The 26,834-nt window shown below is 38.8% G+C and overlaps 1 protein-coding gene across 1 annotated transcript in view; it reads left to right on the forward strand.

The window, feature by feature from the left end:
- FAF2 (Fas associated factor family member 2) overlaps positions 1 to 26,834 on the forward strand; it is a 64,544-nt gene that overhangs the window by 31,710 nt on the left and 6,000 nt on the right. The window contains exons 2-10 of the mRNA XM_068536406.1: positions 5,545 to 5,613; positions 14,635 to 14,769; positions 16,445 to 16,521; positions 18,902 to 19,040; positions 20,658 to 20,743; positions 20,845 to 20,936; positions 22,344 to 22,521; positions 23,814 to 23,985; positions 24,965 to 25,108. Of these exons, the coding sequence (XP_068392507.1) occupies positions 5,545 to 5,613; positions 14,635 to 14,769; positions 16,445 to 16,521; positions 18,902 to 19,040; positions 20,658 to 20,743; positions 20,845 to 20,936; positions 22,344 to 22,521; positions 23,814 to 23,985; positions 24,965 to 25,108 (1,092 nt within the window). The remainder of the gene's footprint in view (positions 1 to 5,544; positions 5,614 to 14,634; positions 14,770 to 16,444; positions 16,522 to 18,901; positions 19,041 to 20,657; positions 20,744 to 20,844; positions 20,937 to 22,343; positions 22,522 to 23,813; positions 23,986 to 24,964; positions 25,109 to 26,834) is intronic.

The raw sequence follows: 26,834 nt of genomic DNA on the forward strand, positions 1-26,834 counted from the left end.
TTTTTCTGCATCTATTGAGATGATCATATGGTTTTTATTTTTCAATTTGTTAATATCCACCCCAGTTTTGTTTTGTTTTGTTTTGTTTTGTTTTTCCACTTTTTTTTTTTGGCTGCGTTGGGTCTTCGTTGCGCGCAGGCTTTCTCTAGTTGGGGTGAGCGGGAGCTACTCTTCATTGCGGTACGCGGGCTTCTCATTGCGGTGGCTTCTCTTGTTTTGGAGCATGGGCTCTAGGCACGCAGGCTTCATTAGTTGTGGCACGTGGGCTCAGTAGTTGTGGCTCGCGGGCTCTAGGCCGCAGGCTCAGTAGTTGTGGCGCACGGGCTTAGTTGCTCCGTGGCATGTGGGATCTTCCCGGACCAGGGCTCGAACCCGTGTCCCCTGCATTGGCAAGCAGATTGTTAACCACAGTGCCACCAGGGAAGTCCTGTTTTTCCACTTTTTAAATAAACTTTTTATTTTAGAATAGATTTAGATTTACAGAAAACTTTTAAAATTAGTATGCAGACTTCCCATATACCTTCACTCAGTGTTCCCTATTAACATCTTACATACTAGTTTGGTACATTTGTCACAATTAATGAACCAGTATTATTAACTAAAGTCCACACTTTATTCAGATTTCTTTAGTTTTTACCTAATGTCCTCTTTCTGTTCCGGGATCCCACCTTACGTTTAGTGACTGTGCCTTCTTAGGCTCCTCTTGCCTGTGACAAGTTTCTCAGACTTTTCCTGGTTTTTGATGACCTTGACAGTTTGAGGAGCACTGGTCATGTATTTTGTGGATTGTCCCTCAGTTGGGATTTTTGTGATGTTTTTCTCATGATGAGGCTGGAGTTCGGGGTTTGGGGAGGAAGACCACAGAGGTAAAGTGCCTTTTCATTACATTTTATCAAGAGTACATATTATCAACAGGATTTATCACTATTGATGTTGACCTTGATCATATGGCTGAGGTAGTGTTTGTCAGGTTTCTCCACTATAAAGTTAATCTTTTTTCGTCCTTTTCCATACTGTACTCTTTGGAAGGAAGTCACTATGCACAGCCCATACATACCTAAGGAGTAAAGAGATACGTTCCACCTCCTAAAAGGCAAAGTATCTATCAACATAGTTATTTGGAATTCTTCTGCACAGGATTTGTCTATTCTCCCCCATTTATTTATTTATTCAGTCATGTATTTCTGTTCATATGGACTCAAGGATGTTTATTTTGTACTTTGGATTATAACCTATTACTACTTTATTTTCTTGCTCAAATTGTACCAGCTTTGGCCATTGGGAGCTCTTTCAGTTGATTCCTGTATCACTTTGATGTATTCCCATCATTATGGGGTTTTTTGAGCACTCCTTTACTTTCTGGAACTACAGGATTCTCCAGGCTCATCTTGTGTATTTTCTGCTCCAGTCCTAGAATTAGCCATTTCTCCAAGGAACCTGGTTCCTTTTATTGGAGAACAGTATTAGAAACCAAAACCTGGGCATTATGTGTGCTTGCTATTGGGGTGTGTGTTGTTGCCTCTAGGCCCTCTCAGCTGATAGAGCAAGGACATACATGTGTGTATACTAAGCTAACTAGTTCTATATGCAACCATCTGTCTAAATTAAACTTAAAAATGAGTTGATTCAGATGTTTCCAACTCTCACCCATATGGATCATTCCAGCCTTCTCCCCTCGACTATCGGTAACTTCCCACTTCAACAATGAGAAAACTGGCTCCCACTCTCTGTTTAATTGTTCAATTCCAGTATAAGTGTATGGATATAGTGCTTCAGAATGAACATATACAGTGAACCAACTCTGTCAACTAGAGCACAGTGCTTGTGTGCAGTTCCTTTTGCCTTTAGTCTTACAGACTTCACTCATTTCCAGAGTTACTTAGGTTAACACCTTTTCCTCCCACCCCATTCAGTGAGGTTGTTTCATATATTTTTAATACCATTAGATTCTTTTGTCACAGTCTGTGTTCCATCCTGGGATCCTCTCACCTTCTAAATTATTTTTTAAATTTCTGTACATTAAGGTTCACTCTGCTGTAAAGTTCTGTGGGTTTTGACAAATGCATAGTGTCATGTATCCATTTGTCTCAGAGTTTTTGCATTTGTCCTTCTGCCTGGAATACTCTTCCCACATATTTTCCCATGACTGGACCCTTATCTTTCATCAGGTCTCTCCTGAAATGTTATCTCCTTGGAGAGTCCTTCTTTGAGCACCCAATCCTAAGGAATCCCCAAGCCTAAATTTTTGTTCATTTATTTTCTCTATGTGTGTGGTTTGTTTTGCTCAGTCTCTCTGTAGTAGGATACAAGCCTAATGAGAGCAGGGACTGTATTTGTATCCTGGATATCTAGAATACCGGATCAGTGAATATTTGTTGATCTATGAATAGTCCTTTCCTAGCTTATTGCTAGTGCATGTTTTTAATACTCATCAGCAGTGACTGAAAAGCAGGCTTATTCAAGTTGGGCTTCTAGTTTACCCTGATTCACTACTTATACAGTAAAAGGGTTTTGCTTGCATTAGGTTAATTATTTCAGTATACTGAAGATGTGCAGTTACCCTGATTGTTCTCTCCTATAGTGTTTATAACCCCTTTTTTAAAAAGTTATTTTAATAAGTGACGTATAATCTCTGGTCCCACTTAGAATTGTACAGTACCATGGATTTCCTGGCCTGGCTGTACATTAGAATCAACTGAGGAGCTTTTCAAAAAACCCACTGATTCCTTGGCTCCATCCCTGACTTACTGATCTCCTGGAAGATTCTGCAAATATGTGTTTTTAACAGCCAGCTTAGCATCTAGTTCTGACTAGATGGAGTTTAATTAAAACCCCAGGGTATTAATGTACAATGAGTTTTGGTGAAATTTTCTAGAGGATTTCACTTTAGTAGCTATGATTATTGAAGCTTATACTAAAAGGTCTTTTTAACTTGGACAGACTTTTTCTGCAGCCTTTTAAACCCTTAACTGTGTGCTAGGTACTGGGGAGCATTATATAGAGATGAATCACAGACACTGCTCTTAAGGAGCATGCATCCTCTGATAAGGCAGTAGAATGAGTGTAAATAGTCATAATAGATGATAGAAAATAATAGGTGCATAAGAGAGGTAAAAAACATTTTTGGTAAAGACAGAGTGGTCATTCATACCCTGAGAAGAAGGTAAAAGTAAAGTCCAATTCTTAAAGAGAATGTACAGAGAGGAAGTGGAACCCGGGACATCCCAGTTCTCTGCAGTGGGCTGTAAGGAAATCAAAAGTTAAAGGGGATCCTATTACAAGCCAGAAGGCAATAGCCAAACTGGTAAGAGGCCTGCGGTGGTCAGGAAAAAATCCACATTGTCAGAGCTGTCAAAGCCAGTGGTTCTTAACAGAGCTCTAAGAGTTCTTAACAGAGCTTTCCAGTTGCAGTACTGAAAATTTTGTAGTACTTTAAACATAAAAATATATTAGCAGGGACTTCCCTGGTGGCACAGTGGTTAAGAATCCACCTGCCAATGCAGGGGACACGGGTTCGAGCCCTGGTCCGGGAAGATCCCATGTGCCACGGAGCAGCTAAGCCCATGCACCACAACTACTGAGCCTGCTCTCTAGAGCCCGCAAACCACAACTACTGAGCCCGTAAACCACAACTACTGAAGCCTGCATGCCTAGAGCCTGTGCTCCACAAGAGAGGCCACCACAATGAGAAGCCTGCACACCGCAACGAAGAGTAGCCCCCACTCGCCAAAGCTAGAGAAAGCCCGCGCGCAGCAACAAAGACCCAGCGCAGCCATAAATTAATTAATTAATTAGTTCAGTTTAAAGAAAAAAAGCAAAGTTTCTATACTACTTGTGTAATTTAAAAAAATAAACAACTGCATACCTAAAGAATGCAAACTTCAATTTTTGGTTTTTTTCTTCTAAGCTCTGGAAAGGATATTCAGATAGTCCAAATTAAATCCCTCATGTTGTATATAAAGGAAGCTAGAATTAAAACATGTTTGGTCACTGATCACAGGGCACAGAACCAAAGCAAGAATCTCAGGCTCCTGACTCACCAGTACATGTTACGACATTCTTAGCCGGCTGAGATCAATCTCTTTTCCCTGTTGCTTGCTGGTTATTAAGAGGAATTTCTTGAGGATAGAGACTGTATTGTATTCATCCCTATATCCCTGGACATAGTAAGTAATACACAGAATAGACAATAAACAGTAGACATGTGTTACATGAAAGGATGGATGGATGGGTTTGGCTTTTGTATTAGACCTTGAAGGAAGGCTAGGATTTAGCTCTGTGGAAATTCTGGTCATTAGATGTACACGTAAGCTGTTAGATTTGTTGAGTATCGGACACCTAAAGGGAAATAGAAAATAATGTAGAAAGCTAGGTTGGGGCCACATTATAGAAACAATTGAATGCCAAGCTAAGGATTTTGGATTTTATTATCCAGTCAGCTGAAAAGTTTTGAGCAGAGAAATAACACACACAAAGGGAAGTGGGGAGACCAAGGGAGGTGGGGAAGAGTTAGAAAGAGGAAGAGAAATTAATTATTTTGACAATTCACTTGAGGTGTCATTAAAGCTTGATTGAAGATGCCGGCTCAGGGAATGGAAATGTGGTTATAGATACAGAAAACAGTCAGAACTTGATTACTGATGAAGTGTGTAGTTAAAGGGATAGAGTACTCAAAGATGAGGCTGAGGTTCCAGATGTCATATTTGCCTGTATATTTTGGAAGGTGGTGATGTCATTAACACATACAGTGGTTTTAAATGATGCATTTGTGTTACTGGTGCCACATCTAGGTAGAAATGTTGAATAGGCTATTGGAAACATGCTGCTAAACTTCAGAAGAGGTGACAGGTCCAGAAATTTATGTGTCATTTGAGTAGAAAGGGTCATTGAGGATTGCCAAGAAGAGGCAAAAGCCAAGGACACATCCTTAGGGAAATTTCTACATTTAGAGGGGATAGGAGAAGAGCCAGACAAGGAGATTTGGTCATAGACAAAGTGAAACCTGAGAATAGTACAAGGAGAAGGGAATAGGGAAAGTACATTTTGGAGGGAAACATCTGAATTACAGACTTCTTTTGATAAAAAGTTTTACACATTTTGTATTATAAGCTAGGTTATATACTAATAGGTAAAATGATATAAGTTAGTGTGAAAGGCATTACATTTGCAGAAAACCTGCATTTTTATATCAGTATGTATTATAAACAGAATAGATGTTTAACATTAAAGACTATTTTGCTGGGCGCAGAGGTTGAAGAAGTCTTTCATTTTTTAAACTTGAATTTGAGAGGATTTTGATCAAGTAGTCTTGAAAGCCTTGAAGTTTTAAAAGACAAGAAATTTTCATTTTTTTTTGCTGTATGGGAGTACCGTCTACAATAACTGACTGAATAAATTCTGAATAGTGACGTTTTACCATACTTGAATATCTGCCTTCAAAACTTTATTTTCCCAGCGGTATTCATAAGTATTCTATTAGGGGTTAAAATATCCAATATGTACTGTTGGTTTTTCCCTAAGTAACTTTTTGTTTTTATCTTTCAGGATCTGACTGGCATAGAATCTATGGATCAATGTCGCCATACCTTGGAACAGCATAACTGGAACATAGAGGTATAATAGGATTCATTGTGAGCTTACTTATATTTCTTTTTCCGTGGTCTGATGACAAATCTCAAAGACACGTGCTTTTTTGTTTCTTTGTTTTTTTATGAATGTCTGAAAATTTTTTGTGAAAGGTAACAAACTGTACCTTTTCTGCAAGGTCCCTCCTTTTGCAATCCATGTTAAGTTTTGAGATTTAGCCATTTGGATACATTTTAGCTCTGGTTCATTCATCCTGTGTAGCAGGTCTTCTCTATGAATATACCATTAAAAAACCCCACCGCCCTGTTAAGGCTTTTCCTTTCTCTACTGTCTTGCTATCACAAAGGAGCCTGCAGTCACCACACAGGGCTGTCTCGGACGCCTGCTTCAGGGTGGAATTGCCAGTGGACGGCAGGTGGCACAAATTTTTTTTCACAGCAGGAATCTTCTCTCAATAGATGTTTTTTCAAATTTACAGCTCTTTAGTCTTTAAAAATAAATTTTTGGGAAAGGTGAAGATTATGATCAAAGGTTATAAAATCATAGAAAAGATTGTGACCGAATCCCTCAGTATAGTGTCCCTCTCTCTTTATTTTTTCTTAATTACTCTTCGAGAAAAATACTGGTTTTTAAATATTTGGTTTGTAACCAGATACCATCAAGTGAACCTTTTTCTTACATATTTTATAATTTATTCTTTTGGATTTTCTAGATAGTTGTGTCATCTGCAACTGCATGATTTTTTTTCAATATATGGATCTTTCGTTTTTTTTTTCATATTGAATTGGCTAGAACTTCAGAACAGTCTCAATTAATAATGGTAATAGCAGACATCTTGTCCTCACTATAATGCCTGTGATGTTTTATTATCAAGTGTGATGCTGGTTAGGTTATTGTTTTGAGATAGAACTACTAGAATGTAATAAGCTCCATGAGAGCAGAGTTTTTTTGGTTTTGTTAACTGCTGTATTCCCAGCATATAGATTTGATCCTAGTACATCATAGGCTCTCAAATATTTATTGACTGTTCTTCCATTCTTGGTATATTAATATATCAAGAGTGGATGTTGAATTTAATCAAGCACCCTTTTGATATCTGTTGAAATTACTGTTTAATTATGGTATATTATTTGAATAGGGTGCTGGATTTCTGAAAATATACTCCTAAGTGATATTTAGTTATTCAGCACTATTTTTGAGCAATTAAATTCTAGGCTCTGGCACTATGCCAGCAAATAAGACTAAGTCCCTACTCTCATGGAGCTTAATTCTAGGTAATTGAACTTTGCAATAAATGCTATGAATAAGATGAGTATAGAAAATAGAGCAAAGAGGATCAGGAAAGTTATTTTAATAGGGTGGTCAAGTAAGGCCTTTCTGGGGAGGTTATATTTGAGCTGACACCTGAATGATGAAAAGGAATAATGAATGTGACCATTTAAGGGGAATGCATTTTAGGCAGAGGGAATGATGTTGCTGTGTATGATACTCTGGTGTTGTCTCCTTGTTAGGCTTTGATTTCAAGCATATGCTGGCTTTGTAAAATGACTGACTTGATAAAATGAGTTGAGAAGCCTAGATAGCATAGATTTGAAAGAAAGCACTTGAAAACTTATTTCTGCCTGTTCTTTATTAACTTCTTCATGGTTTCCCCCATTATTCATAATCTATTTGTTGATAAGCTTTCTTAGAAGATGCTTTTTTCTTAGAGATTTCCAGGTTATTTAGCATAGGCTATACAAAGCAGCATATCATTTACTCTCTTCTGTGTCTGTTCTGTTATCCTCTCTTCTCATTGTTTTTATTATGCTTATTTTCCTTTTTTAAAAACGAGACTTGCTGGAGACTATTTTATTTGTTTTGTTTATAAAAAGCTCATATTTATCAGTTCTTTTTTTTCTGTTTATTAAGCAAAATCTCTCTTTAATGTATTTTTTCATACTTTTGTAGGTTTATGTTCTTTTTTTTAGCATTATGATATTTGCAGCTTGGTTAATTTATTTGTACTCTTTCTTGCATTTAAGGCTGTGAATTTTCTTCTGAAACTGTATTTTAAAAGTTTTTCATTTTCTTCTTTGGCCCAAGAGTTATTTAGAAACATATATGGAATTCCTAGTAGCTTGCTTTTTTTTTGTTTATCCTTTTCATATTAATCTTTCATTTTATTTATATAATTTAATATTTATATATTAAGGTCCTTGTCATTTAATAACATTCCATTATGAAATATATATTTTTAAAAAATTAAATACTTAAAATTTAGAGAAAAATACAGAGATAAAAGGAGCCACCATGTACCTACCATCCAGCTCCTGAAAGCAGGCATTTTGCAATACTTGTTTCAAATTTCTTTTAAACAAATATAGATAAAATTGAAGCCCCCATTGTCAGTTGCTTGCATGTCATCCCTGTCTGCACCCCTCCCTTTCTTTCCCTTCTTTCCTAGAAGTAACCACCGTTGGCAACAGTGGTTGTCAAGGAATGTGTTTTTTGTGGGATGAAGGTTTGGTGTCTGTATTCAATCAAACTTATTAAATGTACAATTAAAATCTGCTGTTTCTTTTTTTTTCTGGTTACTTAATAAGACTACTTGACATGATGAACTTGAATGTGGTTTTATAGATTTCTTTATTTTCCATTGGTAGTGTCTTTGTTTTTTCCTAATTACAAAACCAATACATGTCTGCAAACAATTTAAGAGTTTATAAAGTTGAAAATGAAAGTTCTTAATAACCATACTCGAGATAAATACTTTTGATGTTTTAGTATATTATATGTCCTTCCAGACTTTCTTACATATACACCTCTGCTTAGTGTACTGATAATATTAACCTTCCCAATGTTAATAACAAATATATCAAAGAGAATGCTTTTCTATATGCTGTGGGAAGGCAGTACATGGTGCAAATAAAATGCATTAATAAATTCTATGTTTATTTGGTGGGGGAGACGTTCTAACTTTTATATAGTTTGACTATTCTATTTGATGCATGAAGACCCATGGCCGTTAGAACTTTCTTGTAATAATACATCCTTTGTTAATATCAGATGATGCTTTTTACTTTAAATTCTAATTTGGTTTATTACTATTGCTGTCCCTGCTTTATTTATTTATTGTTTTACAATTAATCTGGTATAATGTCAACCATGCTTTAACATGAAATGACTTATAGAAATATTAAAAACTTGTTGCAAAAATACCCATGCACCCACACAGGAAAAGAATTCCAAAGTATTAAGAAGAAAATGCTCACCCTTAATCCCATCATTTCATGGATAGCTAGTGTTAAATTTTAGTGTATATCCTTTCAGACTACTTTTGTTTGTTTATATGGCTATATAGATTTATATATAATTTTCTTGTTACACAAATGGGATTATGCTATATTTACATTTTTTCACTTTTAGTAACTCATAAAAATAATACATAAAATACATAAAGATAACTGTCGTTTGAAGACATACAGATGGTGGCCAATAGGCACATGAAAAGATGCTCAACGTCACTAATTATTAGAGAAATGCAAATCAAAACTACAATGAGGTACTATCTTACACCAGTCAGAATGGCCATCATTAAAAAGTCTACAAATCACAAATGCTGGAGAGGGTGTGGAGAAAAGGGAGCCTCCTACACTGTTGGTGGGAATGTAAGTTGGTGCAGTCACTGTGGAAAACAATGTGGAGGTTCCTCAGAAAACTAAAAATAGAATTACTGTGCGATCTAGCAATCCCACTCCTGGGCCCATATCCAGATAAAACTATAATTCAAAAAGATGCATGCACCCCTGTGTTCATAAGCAGCACTATTCACAATAGCCAAGACATGGAAACAACCTAAATGTCCTTTGACAGATGAATGGATAAAGAAGATGTCATGTATATATACAATGGGATACTACTCAGCCATAAAAAAGAATGAAATAATGCCATTTGCAGCAACATGAAGTTCAAACAAAGCCTAAGATTAAATATGAAAAAAATCCTGCTCAAATCATTTGCCTACCACTATTTTTCAGTCCTACACCCCCAACATAGCAATATTAACAATTTCTTTTGCTTTTTTCCCAGATATTTTTGTGCCTGTCTAAAAATATGTGTATTTTTCTCCAAAGAGCTTCTATTTATATGGGCTGTATCTATTGATATCTATTACCATATGACAAATTAAAACTGAAATTGTTCTGTTTATTAATTCACTTTAAAAATAATAAACTCGGGACTTCCCTGGTGGCGCAGCGTACGAATCAGCCTGGCAGTGCAGGGGACATGGGTTCGATCCCTGGTCTGGAGGATCCCACATGCCGCGGAGCAACTAAGCCTGTGCGCCACAGCTGCTGAGCCTGTGCTCTAGAGCCCATGCTCTGCAACAAGAGAAGCCACCACAATGAGAAGCCCGCGTACTGCAATGAAGAGTAGCCCCAGCTTGCCGCAACACTAGTGAAAGTCTTGCGCAGCAACGAAGACCGAATGCCAAAAAATTTTTTTAAATAATAATAATAAATAAATAAACTCATTACATGTTAACGTAAATGTTTGCAGACTTTTTTGTCTGGCTTAATAGAAAACAGCTGGATTTTCATATTCACTTCTGCTTGTAATCTTTTGTGATATGTAGTTTTAGTTGAAGTATGTGAAGAAAATCTGGCTTCACCCAGGTATGTAGTTTACCATTTTAACCATTTTTAAGTGGCATTACAATTTAGTGGCATTAATTTAATTACATTTACATTGTTGTTCAACAATTACCACTATCCATCTTTTTTTTTTTTTTAATTTATTTTTGGCTACATTGGGTCTTTGTTGCTGCGCGTGGGCTTTCTCTAGTTGTGGTGAGCGGGGGCTACCCTTTGTTGTGGTGCGTGTGCTTCTCATGCAGTGGCTTCTCGTTGTGGAGCACAGGCTCTAGGCATGCGGACTTCAGTAGTTGTGGCACGCAGGCTCAGTAGTTGTGGCACAGGGATTTAGTTGCTCTGTGGCATGTGGGATCTTCCCAGACTAGGGATCGAATGTCCCCTGCATTGGCAGGCAGATTCTTAACCACTGCGCCGCCAGGGAAGTCCCACCACTATCCATTTTTAGAACTTTTTCATCGTCCCAAACTGTAACTCTATACGCATTAAACAATTTACTTCCCATTACTGTCTCCACCCAGCCTCTGGTAACCATAATTCTACTTTCTGTTACTATAAAATTTGACTATTCTAGATACCTCATATAAGTGGAATCAGACAATATTTGTCCTTTTGTGTCTGGCTTATTTCACTTAGCATACATTTTCAAGATTTATCCATGTCACAACATGTATCAATACTTTATTTTTTTATTGTCAAATAATATTCCTTGTATGAATATACCACAATATCTTTATCCATTCATCAGTTGATAAACATTTGGATTGTTTCCCCTTTCAGTTCTTGTCATTAATGTTGCAGTGGATATTAGTGTACAAGTTTTTGTGTGGACATATGTTTTCATTTCTCTTGGGTATATATCTAGGAGTGGAATTGCTGAATCACATGATAACTATGTTTAACCTTTTGAAGAACTGCCAGACTGCTTCCAAAGAGGCTACACTATTTTACACTCCCAGCAAGGGTATACGATGGTTCCAATTTTTCCACATCCTCACCTACAACTTGTAACATCTGTCTTTTATTATATTATAGTCATTCTAGTGGTTATGAAGTAGTATCTTGTGATTTTGATATGCATTTTTCTGATAGCTAATAATGTAGTACATCTTTTTATATACTTCTTGGTCATTTGTTTATCTCCTTTGGAGAGATGTCTATTCAGATCCTTTGCCCATTTTTAAATTGGATTGTTTGTCTTTTCAATGATGAGTTGTAAAAGTTCTTTATATATACTGTAGATACTAGATGACCCTTATCAGATATATGATTTGTAAATATTTTCTCCCATTCTGTGGGGTTGTCTTTTGACTCTATGTTAGTGTCCTTCAATGCACAAAAGTTTTGAGTTGTGATGAAGTCCAGTTATGTATTTTTTTCTTTTATTGCTTGTGCTTTTAGTGTCTTATCTAAGAAACCATTGCCTAATCCAGGGTCACAAAGATTTTCACCTATGTTTTCTTTTGAGTTTTATAATTTCAGCTCTTGTATTTAGGTCTTTGATGTATTTTGAGTTAATTTTTGTATATAGTGTGGTTTAGGGGGTCAGCTTCATTATTTTGCATGTAAATATCCAGTTGTCTCAGCCTCGTTTGTTGAAACACTATTCTTTCCCCATTGAAGTGTGTCTTAATATTTGAAAACATGAAACCTAGAGGACTACCTGAAGTTAGCCACATGGCAAAGTTTAAAGCCAACTATCAAGGTTAGAGGGCACACAAGTCCTCCAAAAGACCACCCTCACTTCTTCTTTTTATTTTTTTAATTTAATTTATTAATTTATTTTATTTATTCATTCATTCATTCATTCATTCATTTATGGCTGTGTTGGGTCTTCATTGCTGCCCGTGGGCTTTCTCTAGTTGTGTTGAGAGGGGGCTACTCTTTTGTTGCGGTGCGCAGGCTTCTCATTGCGGTGGCTTCTCTTGTTGCGGAGCACGGGCTCTAGGCGCACGGACTTCAGTAGTTGTGGCACACGGGCTCAGTAGTTGTGGCTCGCGGGCTCTAGAGTGCAGGCTCAGTAGTTGTGGCGCACGGGCTTAGTTGCTCCATGGCATGTGGGATCTTCCCGGACCAGGGCTCGAACCTGTGTCCCCTGCATTGGCAGGCAGAATCTTAACTACTATGCCACCAGGGAAGTCCCCACCCTCGCTTCTGACAGCAACTGCAAGTTCAAGGTGTTCCTAAAACCACCTGCAGGTTTGATAATTCACTAGAAGAGCTCACTGAAAGCTATTATAACTCATGGTTACAGTGTATTACAGGGAAAGGATACAGATTAAAATCAGCTAATGAAAGAGAAACTTAGTGCAGAGTCTTTTTTTTTTTTTTTTAATTTGTTTTTGGCTGTGTTGGGTCTTCGTTTCTTTGCGAGGGCTTTCTCTAGTTGTGGCAGGCGGGGGCCACTCTTCATCACGGTGCACGGGCCTCTCACTATCGCGGCCTCTCTTGTTGCGGAGCACAGGCTCCAGACGCGCAGGCTCAGTAGTTGTGGCTCACGGGCCTAGTTGCTCCACGGCATGTGGGATCTTCCCAGACCAGGGCGCAAACCCGTGTCCCCTGCATTAGCAGGCAGATTCTCAACCACTGCACCACCAGGGAAGCCCTAGTGCAGAGTCTTGAGTTCTAAACACAAAGATTCCTTACTCCTCTCATGGAATCAGGACATGTTACACTCCTGGCACAATTGTGTGACAATATGCGTGAAGTATTACCAACCAGGGAAGCTCACCTCAGCTTCAGTGTCCAGAGTTTTCACTGGGGCTTCATTACACAGGCATGAGTCATTTGATTGGTTGCCTATGTAATTGAACTCAGTCTCTAGGTTGACTGATACTGCATTACCCAAAATCCCCAGCCTAAATTACATGGTTGGTCTTTCTAGGGTGGTCAGCCCTACCCTAGGATCCCATAGCAAAAATACTCTTATCAGGTGTGACATAGATTATCTCCAGAAGTCGAAGGCAGAGATCAGACCTCCTCTTGTGTAAGGCCAAATTTTTTTACTACACTGGGACAAATATCCATTTTCAGGGGCAGAGTTAGGAAAGGAATGAGACTTTTTACTGAAGATCATCTGTCTGCCAGGAATTGTATTAGAATCTTTGTGTATGGTCACCTCATTAATTTTTCAAATTAACCCTGAGAAGTATTGTTTCTTCATTTTGAGCATGAAAAACTGAGGCACAGAATCCAAGCAACTTTTCTGAGTGCTGGAGCTAGGATTCAGACCTAAGTTGCTCTGCTCCAAAGCCAAGCTTCCATCAAACACCAGCCCATCAGGATTGCTCCATTGCACAGCTCTGGGGACACGGTCTACATTGCTTTGTTCTCTGTGGTTGGTTTTCCTTACGCTTGTACAGTGAAGCACCTTGTATCCCAGCCACCCTAAATAACACATACCATCTGAATAAAAGCAGTGAGCTTCCAGACAAGTTCCTAGTACTCCTCTACTGTGTATGAATTCTGGCGCCGTCACCACACATTGCCTCCCACCATAGCAAGTTAAAGAAAGGTTCATGACTCTTGCACTGTTGGTGGGAGTGTAAATTGATACAGCCACTATGGAGAACAGTATGGAGGTTCCTTAAAAAACTAAAAATAGAACTACCATACGACCCAGCAATCCCACTACTGGGCATATACCCTGAGAAAACCATAATTCAAAAAGAGTCATGTACCACAATGTTCATTGCAGCTCTATTTACAATAGCCAGGACGTGGAAGCAACCTAAGTGTCCATCAACAGATGAATGGATAAAGAAGATGTGGCACATACATGCAATGGGAAAAAAAAGGAACGAAATTGAGTTATTTGTAGTGAGGTGGATGGACCTAGAGTCTGTCATACAGAGTGAAGTAAGTCAGAAAGAGAAAAACAAATGCCGTATGCTAACACATATTATATGGAATCTAAGAAAAAAAAGAAGGTCATGAAGAACCTAGGGGCAAGATGGGAATAAAGACACAGACCTACTGGAGAATGGACTTTAGGATATGGAGAGGGGGAAAGGTAAGCTGTGACAAAGTGAGAGAGTGGCATGGACATATATACACTACCAAACATAAAATAGATAGCTAGTGGGAAGCAGCCGCATAGCACAGGGAGATCAGCTCAGTGCTTTGTGACCACCTAGAGGGGTGGGATAGGGAGGGTGGGAGGGAGGGAGACGCAAGAGGGAAGAGATATGGGAACATATGTATATGTATAACTGATTCACTGTTATAAAGCAGAAACTAACACACCATTGTAAAGCAATTATACTCCAATAAATATGTTAAAAAAAAAAAAAAAAGAAAGGTTCATGAATATATACTCCCTGGTGACCTGTTTTGAAACACCAGCAATGGTTGTCTCATCTCTTCTAGGTTGATTTGAGCATCATTGAAGCTCTTGCTATTCTTTTCTTCTCAGGCTGCTGTACAGGACAGATTGAATGAGCAAGAGGGTGTACCAAGTGTTTTCAACCCACCACCATCCCGACCCTTGCAAGTTAATACAGCCGACCACAGGATCTACAGCTATGTTGTTTCAAGACCACAACCAAGGGCAAGTTATTTCATAGCTGGAATTTCTCTCTTTTTTATCTTAAAAGTTCTTTCACTTGGTTATGTTGATCTCTGTATGATAGGGACAAAAGAAATATTCAGAATATAAACCTGTTAGCTTGACCTAGCTCCTTGGTAGATTTATTGGGTTTCTCATTTTTCCTTTATTCCTTAATGAACCAATGAAAGTATCCTTTTTTTTCCTGTTTCTATGCCAGTTATTTGAAGAGTTTTCTGTGCCTTGTTTATAGCACTTCATCTACATGTATTTACATGTCTAAAAATGTTTGCTACATGTTTAATAGATCTTCCACTTTTAAGTTAGTGTTTACTGAATTCTTTGTTGCTTCATTTTACTTAATTTTAAGCTACTCCTAGGGAAGTACTTGTAATCTCTGTGGGAGCCTTGGCCATATCTTTGAAATTAGTCTTGAAGGGCTAGCAGCAAGGAGGTGGTTCAGTTAAATTCAGCAGGCATTTAAGAGTGTTCCAAGGTTCTTGATATTTTGCTGTTGGAGATCTAGAGATGAATAAAGAGGCATTCTTCCCTCTTCAAATTATTCACAGTCAAATTAGGGAAGTCAGGTGTGTATTCTGATAGTGAACACTCCAGAGAACTTTTTGGAGTTTCTTATTCTTGGAGTTACACTCACCTCTTATACTTGGATTTAGAATTTACTCCATCACTCCTTTTTGTGAAGTACTTGATAACGTTTTAAAAATAGTTTCTAAGTAGCTGTTTTGGGGTATTCTGAAGTAGAATAGCACAGATTCCTAGAGCAATTATATGACTCAAAGAGTAGTTCTAGGGAATTCCCTGATGGTCCAGTGGTTAGGACTCTGCACTTTCAGTGCTGAGGGCCCAGCCAGGTTCAATCCCTAGTCAAGGAACTAAGATCCTGCAAGCCGTGTGGTGTGGCCAAAAAAAAAAAGAAAAAGAATTTTTTTTTTTTCTTTTTTAAATTAAAAAAAAAGGAGTAGTTCTGTATGTGTTCAATGTTTCTCCAGTTTGTTTTGGGCTTGACTGTGTTTGGGACCCTAATGTCCACTAATGGAGCTCCAGAGCTCTAGAGCTCCCTGGCCATGGACACAGAGGGTCTCAGATTAACACAATATACCATATAAGAAATGCTGTGTAAGCTATAGAGCCCTATATATTTGCTAATTAATAATAAGAGCAGCAGTAATCAACACTGTTAAAATAATAAGAGTATTACCAAGCTTAGCAGCTATTTGGAGATTTATAATTGTGGTTAATACAATTATTTGTCATTTATATACAAATGTCCAAGGTAGCAATAGTGGTTATCTTTCTTGTTATTTCTGTATACCACATTTTAATGTATTAATTCTAAAAAGGAAAGAATGAATATTTATGATTTGGGGAGGAAAACTTGCAACTGAATTTGACAGCTAATGTAAGTAGCTGCAGAATAAGTGTTCAAGCAGATTTAATACAAACATTATTGTATAAAAGAAAAATATAATAGTATTAGGTGAAGTGAGGTCAAAGGTAGTTGGTTTTTAAGAAGGATGAGGTGGGCCAGGAAAAGGGAACCTTGTTTTGCAGAGGGAGAAATTACATGAAAAGGACAAAAAAGAATGAAAATCTTAACTAGCAATTAAGATATTAGGGATTGAGAGAATGATATCTAACTTTGTTTTTGGAATTTCAGGGGCTGCTTGGATGGGGTTATTACTTGATAATGCTTCCATTCCGGTTTACCTATTATACAATACTTGATATATTTAGGTATGTACCTTTGTATGTATGTGTTAGTAGTAACAAGGTAGATGTTGGAGCTGAAACATAGACCAGAATAAGGTTTATGCTCTATCAATTTTGGCTTGCCAGTTTGTCATCAGATTGAATACTTTTCCTGAAGTATTCATACAGCATGAAAATATTTTTGGTTTTTCAGACATAACAACAGATGTTATCATTTTCACAAATAAGTCTGCCTCCCTATCCCACATGTTTGTCCCCCTACATTCCCTAGTTAATCTTCACACCCTTTCCTTTCCAACCTCTGTTATCTTTACTAGCTTCACACTCCTTGTAACTTTTACCCTAAATCATTTTACAACTCATAATCCCAATAAATTCTTTTGCTCTGAGATGACCCACTTTCTTCTAGATTCCTCCTATAACAGTTTCACCATTCTAGACACACCTTCTGTACATTTTCCTCTGTCCTGGCAACCCATAGGTTGCTGGCACTGGAACCCTTCCATATGTGTACCCCCTTGCTTCACACTTTCACCTTTCTTCTTAATTCCTTCATGTACCATTTGGAGAGCTCAGCACAGGAAGCTACAGAAAGGCTGGAAAATGTCAAGGGGCCCAAGTTGCTGGCACATCAGACTTGGGGTGTCTGGTCTGGAACTCAGTAGTAGATGAACCCACACCTAGACTTCATGGAGAACTAAAATGTTTTATGGGCATCCACGCCAACAGATAGAGCTAGAACATGTCATCTGGGCCTTGCATACAGGGCATTCTATACCTTCCTCTAAATGTGGGCTAATCTTTGCCTTGCTCTAGGGAGCAGAGCCTGAAGGTAAGGACCCAGCAGCTGCAGAAGTGTTAGGATCAGACAGTACCTAAGAATGGGCATGTAAAAACCTTTAAAATCATAATGAAGTCTGAGTTGACATCTCTATTTTTTTTTTAAAAGCTGATTGTTCTAAATTGTGTTGGCCATTGGAATATATTGTAATGAGAAACAAAAAAATTAAAACCTTTATCCAGTCATCAAAATTTGAAAACTTAGAGTAATAAGATAATCCTAGAATACTTGATTTCAGAGAAAGTTATCAAAACATTAATCTTCTTAAGGATTTCTAATCACTCCCCCACATACACAGCTTCTTACCTTTGTTTTTAATTTGCTCTGGAATGTTTGTGTCAATGAGTTGATTTGATTACTCAGGAGGAATTCCAAGTGAAATCATGTGTATATGGGGAATTTGTTAGGGGGATAAGGAATTGGCTCAATATTTGGTAAGGAAGGTATCATAGTTTAGTCAGCTTTTCTATGCTAATATTTCTTCAAGTATATGAATATTGTTTGCTTTCCTTGGGAAAAAATATGCATGGCATGTGTTACTAATTTTAATGCAACTGTATCATCCAAGTAACTTATTTAATGTTACGTAGCACATTGACTTATCAAGCCCCTGCTCCTTTGCCTTTTATGGAAACCCAGGGGATAAATAAATGGTACTATACAAATGTGATAAGATGGGCTCTTTAGAAACAGATGTGTGGTACCATCTTTAACCTTACAGTAACTGCCAGGTCTCCAACTCTGCCAGTGTTGTCTAGATCCATTTTATAACTTCCTCCATGGATGCTATCAACCATAAATCACTGAGCAGAATTTACTTGCCCTGTTGAAGAGCAAGTCAGTCATGACTGCAAGTTTGGATTTGAAATTCTTGTCCATAATTTGAATAGTTTGGGAATGTGGACTCATAATTCAAAATCCCAGGAGAACAGAAAGGAAAGGGAGAGGCAAGTAGAAGAACCAGAAAGAGATATAGCTCTGTTCTAGAACAGCACTGTCTAATAGAACTTTCTGTGATGATGGAAATGTTCTATATCTGCAGTGTCTAGTGTGGAAGCCACTAGCCACATGTGGCTATTGAGCACTTGAAATGTGGCTGGTGTGAATGAGGAAGTGAATTTTTAAAATTGTATTTAATTAAATTAATTTTCTTGGTAATTTAGATAGCCACATGTGGCTCGTGGCTGCTGTTTTAGACAGTGCTGTTATGGAGAGTCTGGGGGCACAGCCTGACCTGTGATCTTTTTGGATATTGCGTCTTCCTTTCCCAATTCTTATAGCCCTAAATTTTTCTTCAAAAAGCACTCAAGATTTGTTTAGGCCAGTGTTGGAATTTATAATTCTAGTAATTTGCATTCTTCTTAAACAGGCAGTGGTATAACACTTGCTGCTTTGTGGCTTTTGAGCCAGACTGTACTCTCAGGTTTGATGGTCCACTCACAGACCGTTCACCTCCCTTTGCTGCCATGCCCATGGCTCTGCTATAGGAATCTTTACAAACTGGCCCACTCCATATGCACTACAGTAAGCCGATTCATGTGATATTTATTCCTTCCTCCCCAGGTTTGCTCTTCGTTTTATACGGCCTGACCCTCGCAGCCGGGTCACTGACCCCGTTGGGGACATTGTTTCATTTATGCACTCTTTTGAAGAGAAATATGGGAGGGCACACCCTGTCTTCTACCAGGGAACGTACAGCCAGGTCAGTGCCACAAACCATATAGATGCCAATTTATTGATATGATTCTATCCTCAAAGGAAAGCATAGCCTAGCACTGATCATGTCGTTCTTTTATTCAGAAACTTTAAATAGCTTTTTATTGCTTACACAAAAAGAGACCAAGCCCTTTAGCTGGGCCCTCCTTGATCTAATCCCAACCTCCTTTTGAGGTCTTTCCTGCATAACTTGTTTCCCTATACCCTAGGTTCCAGCTGACCATTCCCTTAACATACTCTGTACTTTCCCACCTCTGTGCCTTTGCTTTTGCTTTACTGTTTCCTCTATCTAGAATGCCTTCCTCACATTTTGCTAATTGGAATCTTGCCCATCTTTCACCAGCTCATGTCACTCCCCTCTTGTACCCTTTCCTAATTGTTGCGCCCTACCCTGCCTACTTGCAATCTAAAATAGTAGTCTTTCCTTTTGTACTTTCATAGTGGTTTTGTTTTTTTTTTAAACGTTATAGCAATTTCACATTCTTCCTTATTTTATAGTTGTTTGTGTTAATGTCTTATTTCCTGTACCAGACTGTAAGCTCCTTGTAGGCAAAGCCTAAGTCTTGGATCCCTCACAGAATTGAATAAGGGGATAGACCATAGACTCAAAGCAACACATCTCATTCAACCCAAACCACACAGACATTCGACTGTTGTTACCTCTCAGGGAGCAAAAATTAGTAGTTCTATGGGTGTTGGGCATATCTCTAGTTTACCAGAGAAAAATGTAGAAGTAACACCTTATGCCTGAGGGTGGTTCTGCAGCCTCCAGGATTCCTGGATCTATCTGGAGAAAGAGAAAAATGCTTACTCTTGCTTCCTTCTATGATTCTCCCACATCTGCTTTTTCCCACTGGCTGCTCCCACCCCCACTCAACGAGCATTAAGCACCTACTATATGCCACGCATTGTGCTCAGTGCTAGAGATACAGACGTGAATGAGATGGGTGCCTCTCATACACCCTCTTTGCTGTAATCCTGAGGGTAGACCACCAGTGGTCGTTCAGGAAATCTTAATTAAATTGTAACGTACCTGGGATTCTGCAAATGCAAAAGCATACACAGAAATCTTGGACACTAGCCTTGTCTTTGAGGATCTTTTAAACCCCATGCTCTTTAAAATGCCCTTGGGTCCCTCAGTCCCTCATCCTTGCTTGGTATGTGGCCTTGGATCAGGCTCATCTTTGCAGTATTTTTTATGTTGTAGCTGTAAAGTGGCAAAATTCTCATCTCCCTTTTCAGGTCAGATTCTCCTGTTTATATCTTCCTTTAGATTGTGGGAACAGCTGACTTTTCTGTGATTGGGCGGGGAGGGGGCGTTTTTTTGTCAGCCTGCCTACTCTCATGTGCCTGATAGAATTTAAATCCTAACAACACTAAAAACTTTTTCATTGAAGCTTGTTAGCATGGACTTTCTGTAGGGAGAGAAATGCCAGAGGTATGAAGGTAGGAGCCCAGGAATTTTCTGGTTTTCTTGCTCAGCTTTTTCCCTCATTTCTTCTTTTGTTCCTAAATACATAGCTGTATCCATTAGGACCCTTAGCCTAATTAAAAGTTTGAGGCACAGTCATCATCATAATTTGTGATCTTCTGTTTCTCATAGGCACTTAATGATGCCAAACGGGAGCTTCGCTTTCTTTTGGTTTATCTTCATGGAGATGATCACCAGGACTCTGATGAGTTCTGTCGGTAAGTGGATTGATTTTTTTTTTTTCCTCTTTTCTGATCTTATCTACTGATAATTTGTAGTAAGCAAGTTCTTCTCATGTCCTCTTCATCCCTCTCCACAGCACCACACTCTGTGCTCCTGAAGTTATTTCACTAATAAACACTAGGATGCTCTTCTGGGCATGCTCCACAAACAAACCTGAGGGATACAGGGGTAAGTCGTGTTTCTTTTGCCTCGTTGAGATTGTTGAGCTATCTTTGGAATAATCTGGAAGGACATGCCATTTATTGCATGACTATTCTGTGGCTGACCAATCCTCTCAGCAGTCCTGAGAGATGGGGGTTCTATTACCTCCACTTCATGGTTTAGGAAACAAGCTCAGAGAGTTTAAGCCACTGGCCCAGGATCATACGGTTAGCAAGTTTTGGAGCAAGCTCAGGTCTGTCAGACTCTAGCCCATTCATTACAGTTAACCATTGCCAGAGCCTGTTGTATTTTAAAAAATACCCAGTCCTGGCCAGCAGCTTGCCTTTAATCTTAATGAGCTTTTTACTGAAGAGTTTATTCTTGTCATCAGCAATTTTAGCAGAGCTTCTTGCACAATGAGTTTGAGTACCCTGAGTGCTGATAGGGATTCAGAAAGCTCAGATCTTTGCTGACTATAACTAACTCTCAACTGGAGGTAAATATCTTTAGAAGTCAGTATAAGATATAAAGGCATCTAGTGAAGGAAAATGCTGTTACTTTGCAGCTACTTCTATACAGCAACTTTTGAATATATACTAGCATACCAGGCACTGTGCTAAATCCTGAGAACCAAAGATGCAGCAGATGTTTTGTCTACATCCTAGAATCCGAATTGTTATTCCTAATTGGTTTTTAAACATCTGATAAGTTCCTGCAGTATATGTTTTGCCATTCTCTTAATGGCTTTGGGTGTGAGGAGTGATAAATAGAAGGAGACTAAGGATATTTTTAATAGAAGCTTAAAATCTCTTCTTTCAAATCATAAGGTAAAACAGGTTAAACTCTGTAGTTGTAAACTCTTGGTTATTTGGAAGACCCGCTTTCTAAACTCCTTCAGAACAGAAAAGCTAGCCCTTTTATAGTGGGTGGGGGCGGGTGGGACATAGGAAAAGGGGGTAAGGAAGGGATTGGATAAGAGGAACAAAAGACAGGGAAGATGATGGTGGAGATCCTCACCAGTAACATAAAGCTTGAGACTTGCAGCCTTGTTCCCTTTAGGCTTGACCCCGACACAGGGGAAAATTATGCTGAGCAGTAGCCAGAGTCTTTGTAGATCCTTTTCCTTCCATCAAATAGACATTGTTCTTGAACTCTGCAGCCTGCCCTAGCATCATCATGACAACCACACCCCACCAGAAAAGCCTGTCCTACTCTAATCAAATTACCTGGGAATAGGGACACAAATATATAACAATAACAGCAAAAAGATTGAGAAACTAGGAGGGAAAAAGGTAGGCAGGGAATAAATGACACCTCCCTTCTTTCCCAACTGAGACCAAAGCAGTTCTCTCTTGCTTGTTGTGTAAAATCTAAGAATTAATCTGTTTTATCCCTAAGTCCTGCCTTTGATCTTTTGGGTCTTCTTTCTGTCAGTCTCGCAGGCTTTAAGAGAAAACACCTATCCATTCCTGGCCATGATTATGTTGAAGGATCGGAGAATGACTGTGGTAGGACGGCTAGAAGGCCTCATTCAGCCTGATGACCTCATTAACCAGCTGACATTTATCATGGATGCAAACCAGACTTACCTGGTGTCAGAACGCCTAGAGAGGTACAGGGGAGTTCCTGTCTGGAACTGAGACCAGCTGTAGACTTGGGTGCCTTACCTGGGGCTCCACAAATCCTGACTTCTTCTCTGTTAGGCAACTTTAAAAGCCTTGTCCATTTAGTGTTAAAATATTTATATATTTTGACCTAAATAACTCCATAAGATCATCTTTTCTTGGAGATGTGATTCAAAATAAAGACAGGACTCTATGCTCAGGAATGTAAATTGTGTCATTTAAAATAGCTGAGCATGATATAAAGAACTTAAATGTAAAAAATGAGGAATGGTTATAACTTGGTTATAACTCCTCCCCCATCACATAAGTAATGTACATTAATTAATGTAGAAAATTCAGGAAACATAGAAAAGCACAGAAGAAATTTTAAATCACTCATAGTCCTACCACCACTTTTAAAATTCTGGGATATTTTCTTTTAATTTTTTTTTTTTAATTTTTTTAATTTTTTAAAATTTTTATTTATTTATTTATTTATGGCTGTGTTGGGTCTTCGTTTCTGTGCAAGGGCTTTCTCTGGTTGCGGCAAGCGGGAGCCACTCTTCATCGCGGTGCACGGGCCTCTCACTATCACGGCCTCTCCTGTTGTGGAGCACAGGCTCCAGACGCGCAGGCTCAGCATTGTGGCTCACGGGCCTAGTCGCTCCGCGGCATGTGGGATCTTCCCAGACCAGGGCTCGTACCTGTGTCTCCTGCATTGGCAGGCAGACTCTCAACCACTGCACCACCAGGGAAGCCCTCTTTTAATTTTATAGACACAGACACACACACTCCTACATACATACACAATTTTTTGGAGAGAAAAAGAAATATCCCAAAATGTTACAGTGTTTTCTCTTTGATTAGTAGAACTCTGAATAAGATGTTTCTATATTTTTCACATCTTCTAAAATGTGTGTATGTGGTTTTTTGGTTTTATGAAAGCAACATACACAAAAATGTTGTAACCCAGAAAGGTATTTATCTATAAAATATGATCCCGCTGATCATCTTATGGCAATAATATTGTGTTACTTCTGTTAGGATTGGGGGGAAAGGATAGTTTTACATGGAAAGTTAAAAAGAGAGGGAAAAGCTTGCCATTTTTCTGCCAAATTAAAGTAAGAAAAGAGATGGCTTATTCACATTCTGCATGAAAATCTGAATCCCTTATGGTAGTGTTAACTGATCATCTGCCAAGATTGTCAACCTTTTTAACCCCCTAAAAAATTTCAATATAAGAAAACACAGAGCTTTGTGAGATTTATTTTTTCCCTCTATGCTTTTGATCTGTCCACAGGGAAGAACGAAACCAGACCCAGGTGCTGAGACAACAACAGGATGAGGCCTACCTGGCCTCTCTCCGGGCTGACCAGGAGAAAGAGAGGAAGAAGCGTGAGGAGCGGGAGCGGAAGCGGCGGAAGGAGGAAGAGGTGCAGCAGCAGAAGCTGGCAGAGGAGAGGCGGCGGCGGGTAAGGGGCCTGTCTTATTTACTTCTGCTGACTCCCACACTGGTCTTTTCTCCAGTGTGAAAGGGAAAAACTAGGTGATAGGATTGTGAGGGATTTAAATTCTCCATGCCATTTTAATATTTACTACATTTTCACAAAAAGCATTTTTTAATTGCTTAAAAAGTTTATTAAAACAAATACAAGTGTAAGTAAAAGTTAGAACAGCTCTGTTCCATGAAAAGTAAGTATAAATAGATAATAAGCAATTCAATATGCTAATTCACAGCAGTAGATTTTAAGCATTCATTCTTTTTTTTTTTTTTAATAAATTTTATTTATTTATTTTTTGGCTGCGTTGGGTCTTCGTTGCTGCACGCGGGCTTTCTCTAGTTGGGGTGAGCGGGGGCTACTCTTTGTTGCGGTACACGGGCTTCTCATTGTCGTGGCTTCTCTTGCTGCGGAGCACGGGCTCTAGGCGTGTAGGCTTCAGTAGTTGTGGCTTGCGGGCTCTAGAGCTCAGGCTCAGTAGTTGTGGCGCACGGGCTTAGTTGCTTCGCGGCATGTGGGATCTTCCCGGGCCAGGGCGCGAACCTGTGTCCCTTGCATTGGCAGGCAGATTCTTAACCGCTGCGCCACCAGGGAAGCCCAAGCATTCATTCTTAGTACCAGTGTTTAGCTCATCTGACATTTTATTCATCATCTTGTTTCATTGCATATTGCTGCTTGATTATAGCCAGGGTCTTTTAGTCATTCCCTTTTTTCTAAAAGTTACATACCTTAACATAATCAATAAATAATACATGTGATGCAGTAGTATGTAATCAAATAAATATAATTTGAATTAGGATGTTTCTGACCCTTGCCAAGAAGTTTTTCTTCTGATACTGGTCATTAATTTTTCGTCTGACTGCCCAGTAAACCTACATGATGTGATTGTGTTTCTTGTTTCCTTGTTCCCTAATTGGAGCCATAGCCTCACCTTTGCTTTGTGTCTCTACAGAATTTACAAGAGGAGAAGGAAAGGAAGTTGGAGTGCCTGCCCCCGGAGCCTTCCCCTGATGACCCTGAAAGTGTCAAAATCATTTTCAAATTACCCAATGATTCTCGAGTAGAAAGACGATTCCACTTTTCACAGTCTCTAACAGTAAGAACTGCCTAAGTTGTGTGTCTGGGCTGTCTGGGCTGTAGATATGGAAACTTTTAAAGACTCTCAAGAGTGTTGTTGCTATATCTGCTGCTCTGATGAACAGGGGAGGAAGGAGGTGGGACAGAGAGAAGAGTGCACTGAATTATTGTAGGTTCCTTCAGGTCTAGCTGCCAACTCAAAGCAGTTATTAAGGTTTCATTTTATCATGTTTGAGCTCTGCTAAGAAGAAAAGATACCTTACCAAGAAGTCCCACAAAAGACTTGTATGTTGGAGGTGGGAGGCTCTTCCAAGCTGCTCGACTTGCATTGGCTTTAGAATACCACCAGAACCCCTTGCTGTGTAGAAAAAGCTCTATCCCCGCTGCCCTAGAAGGACTGGAATTACACAACTGAATATAAGTGCATGTGCAGCTTGCATGCAGTTATCACTCTTTCTTTCTACTCAGCCCATTAGAAGCCCCACTTAGTACGGCCACCTTGTATATCTGGTGTCCATAGGTAAATAGTGTTTTTCATTCCATAAGGATGTAGTTAAAAGCAGAGACTCAGAGTCTCACAGAATGAAGATCAAATTCTCATTGTTCCAGTGTTAATAGATGTGTTTCCTTGGTCAGTTTACTTAATCTCTAAGCCTCAGTTTCTTCATCTGTAAAATGGGTATAATAGTCACTCTCTAATAGGATTGTTAGGATTAAGTTCATATGTAAAGTGCTCAACATTGTGCCTGGCTCATAGTAAGCATTCAAACGCTATTGTTTTTGGTGTTTATTATCAGAAGGAAGTTCCTGTTTATACTGAGCGTTGGTAAGTTGCCTTTCCAAGTTTACAACTATAATAGATTCTGCCATTTCCCTGATCATTTGAAATAATCAAGAATAAACTGCATAATAGAAATGTGGATGCTCTGTAGTCAGGTGAGGCTGGGTAGCACATTCATTACTTCTCCTGTTTAACTGGAAAACATTGGACAAGTTACAGAGTCTCTTATAGGGCCTCAGATATATCCCGTATGTAAAATGGAAATATAACCTGTCCTCTGATAACATTAAACTGAAGGTATGTCAGGCACTGTGCTAGGCACCCTAGGGGTTATGCAGGTGAGTAAAGCGTGGTTCTGGAATTCATGGAGCTTACTGACCAGTAAGGAATGTAAGACAATTCAAAGAGCTAATTCAGAGTAAAACGTTGTGAGGCATCCTGGTGAGAGAGAAACAATGGCTTCCTCATTTTATTTGTTTATCTCTCATTTATACATTGATTTATATGGGGGAAGGTGCTCACATCTCTAACTTTGGATTTTTAGTTGGGAATAACATGAATGAGCCTCACACAGGACCTAGCATGTAGTAGATGGTTTCTAAATGTTCATTCCCTTTCCTTGATGTGTTACCTAACTACTGTTTTCTGTGTGGGTATTAGCTTGCAGCCATGTTCACTGACAGTTTCTCTGTAGTATGCCCAAGCGCTTATGGAGCTTTTACTCCCCAAACTCTCATTATCATTTTGTATATGAAAAGCCTAACCAAAATTTCCTCTCTTGAGAGTTTTGGAGGAAAATCTATTAGAATTGTGGAATAGAATAGACTTTTAGCCAAAGGGGAGCCAACCCATTTGTTAAATATTTAATCCTTGTAGGCTTTTTAAATACGTTCACACTAAAAGTTATTTTTTAAAGAAGAAAAAAACTTCAGATGGAGAGAAATAATTAGTAAATGGGGACAAG

Source organism: Eschrichtius robustus, chromosome 2, assembly GCF_028021215.1.
Source record: "Eschrichtius robustus isolate mEscRob2 chromosome 2, mEscRob2.pri, whole genome shotgun sequence".
Classification (NCBI taxonomy): domain Eukaryota; kingdom Metazoa; phylum Chordata; class Mammalia; order Artiodactyla; family Eschrichtiidae; genus Eschrichtius; species Eschrichtius robustus.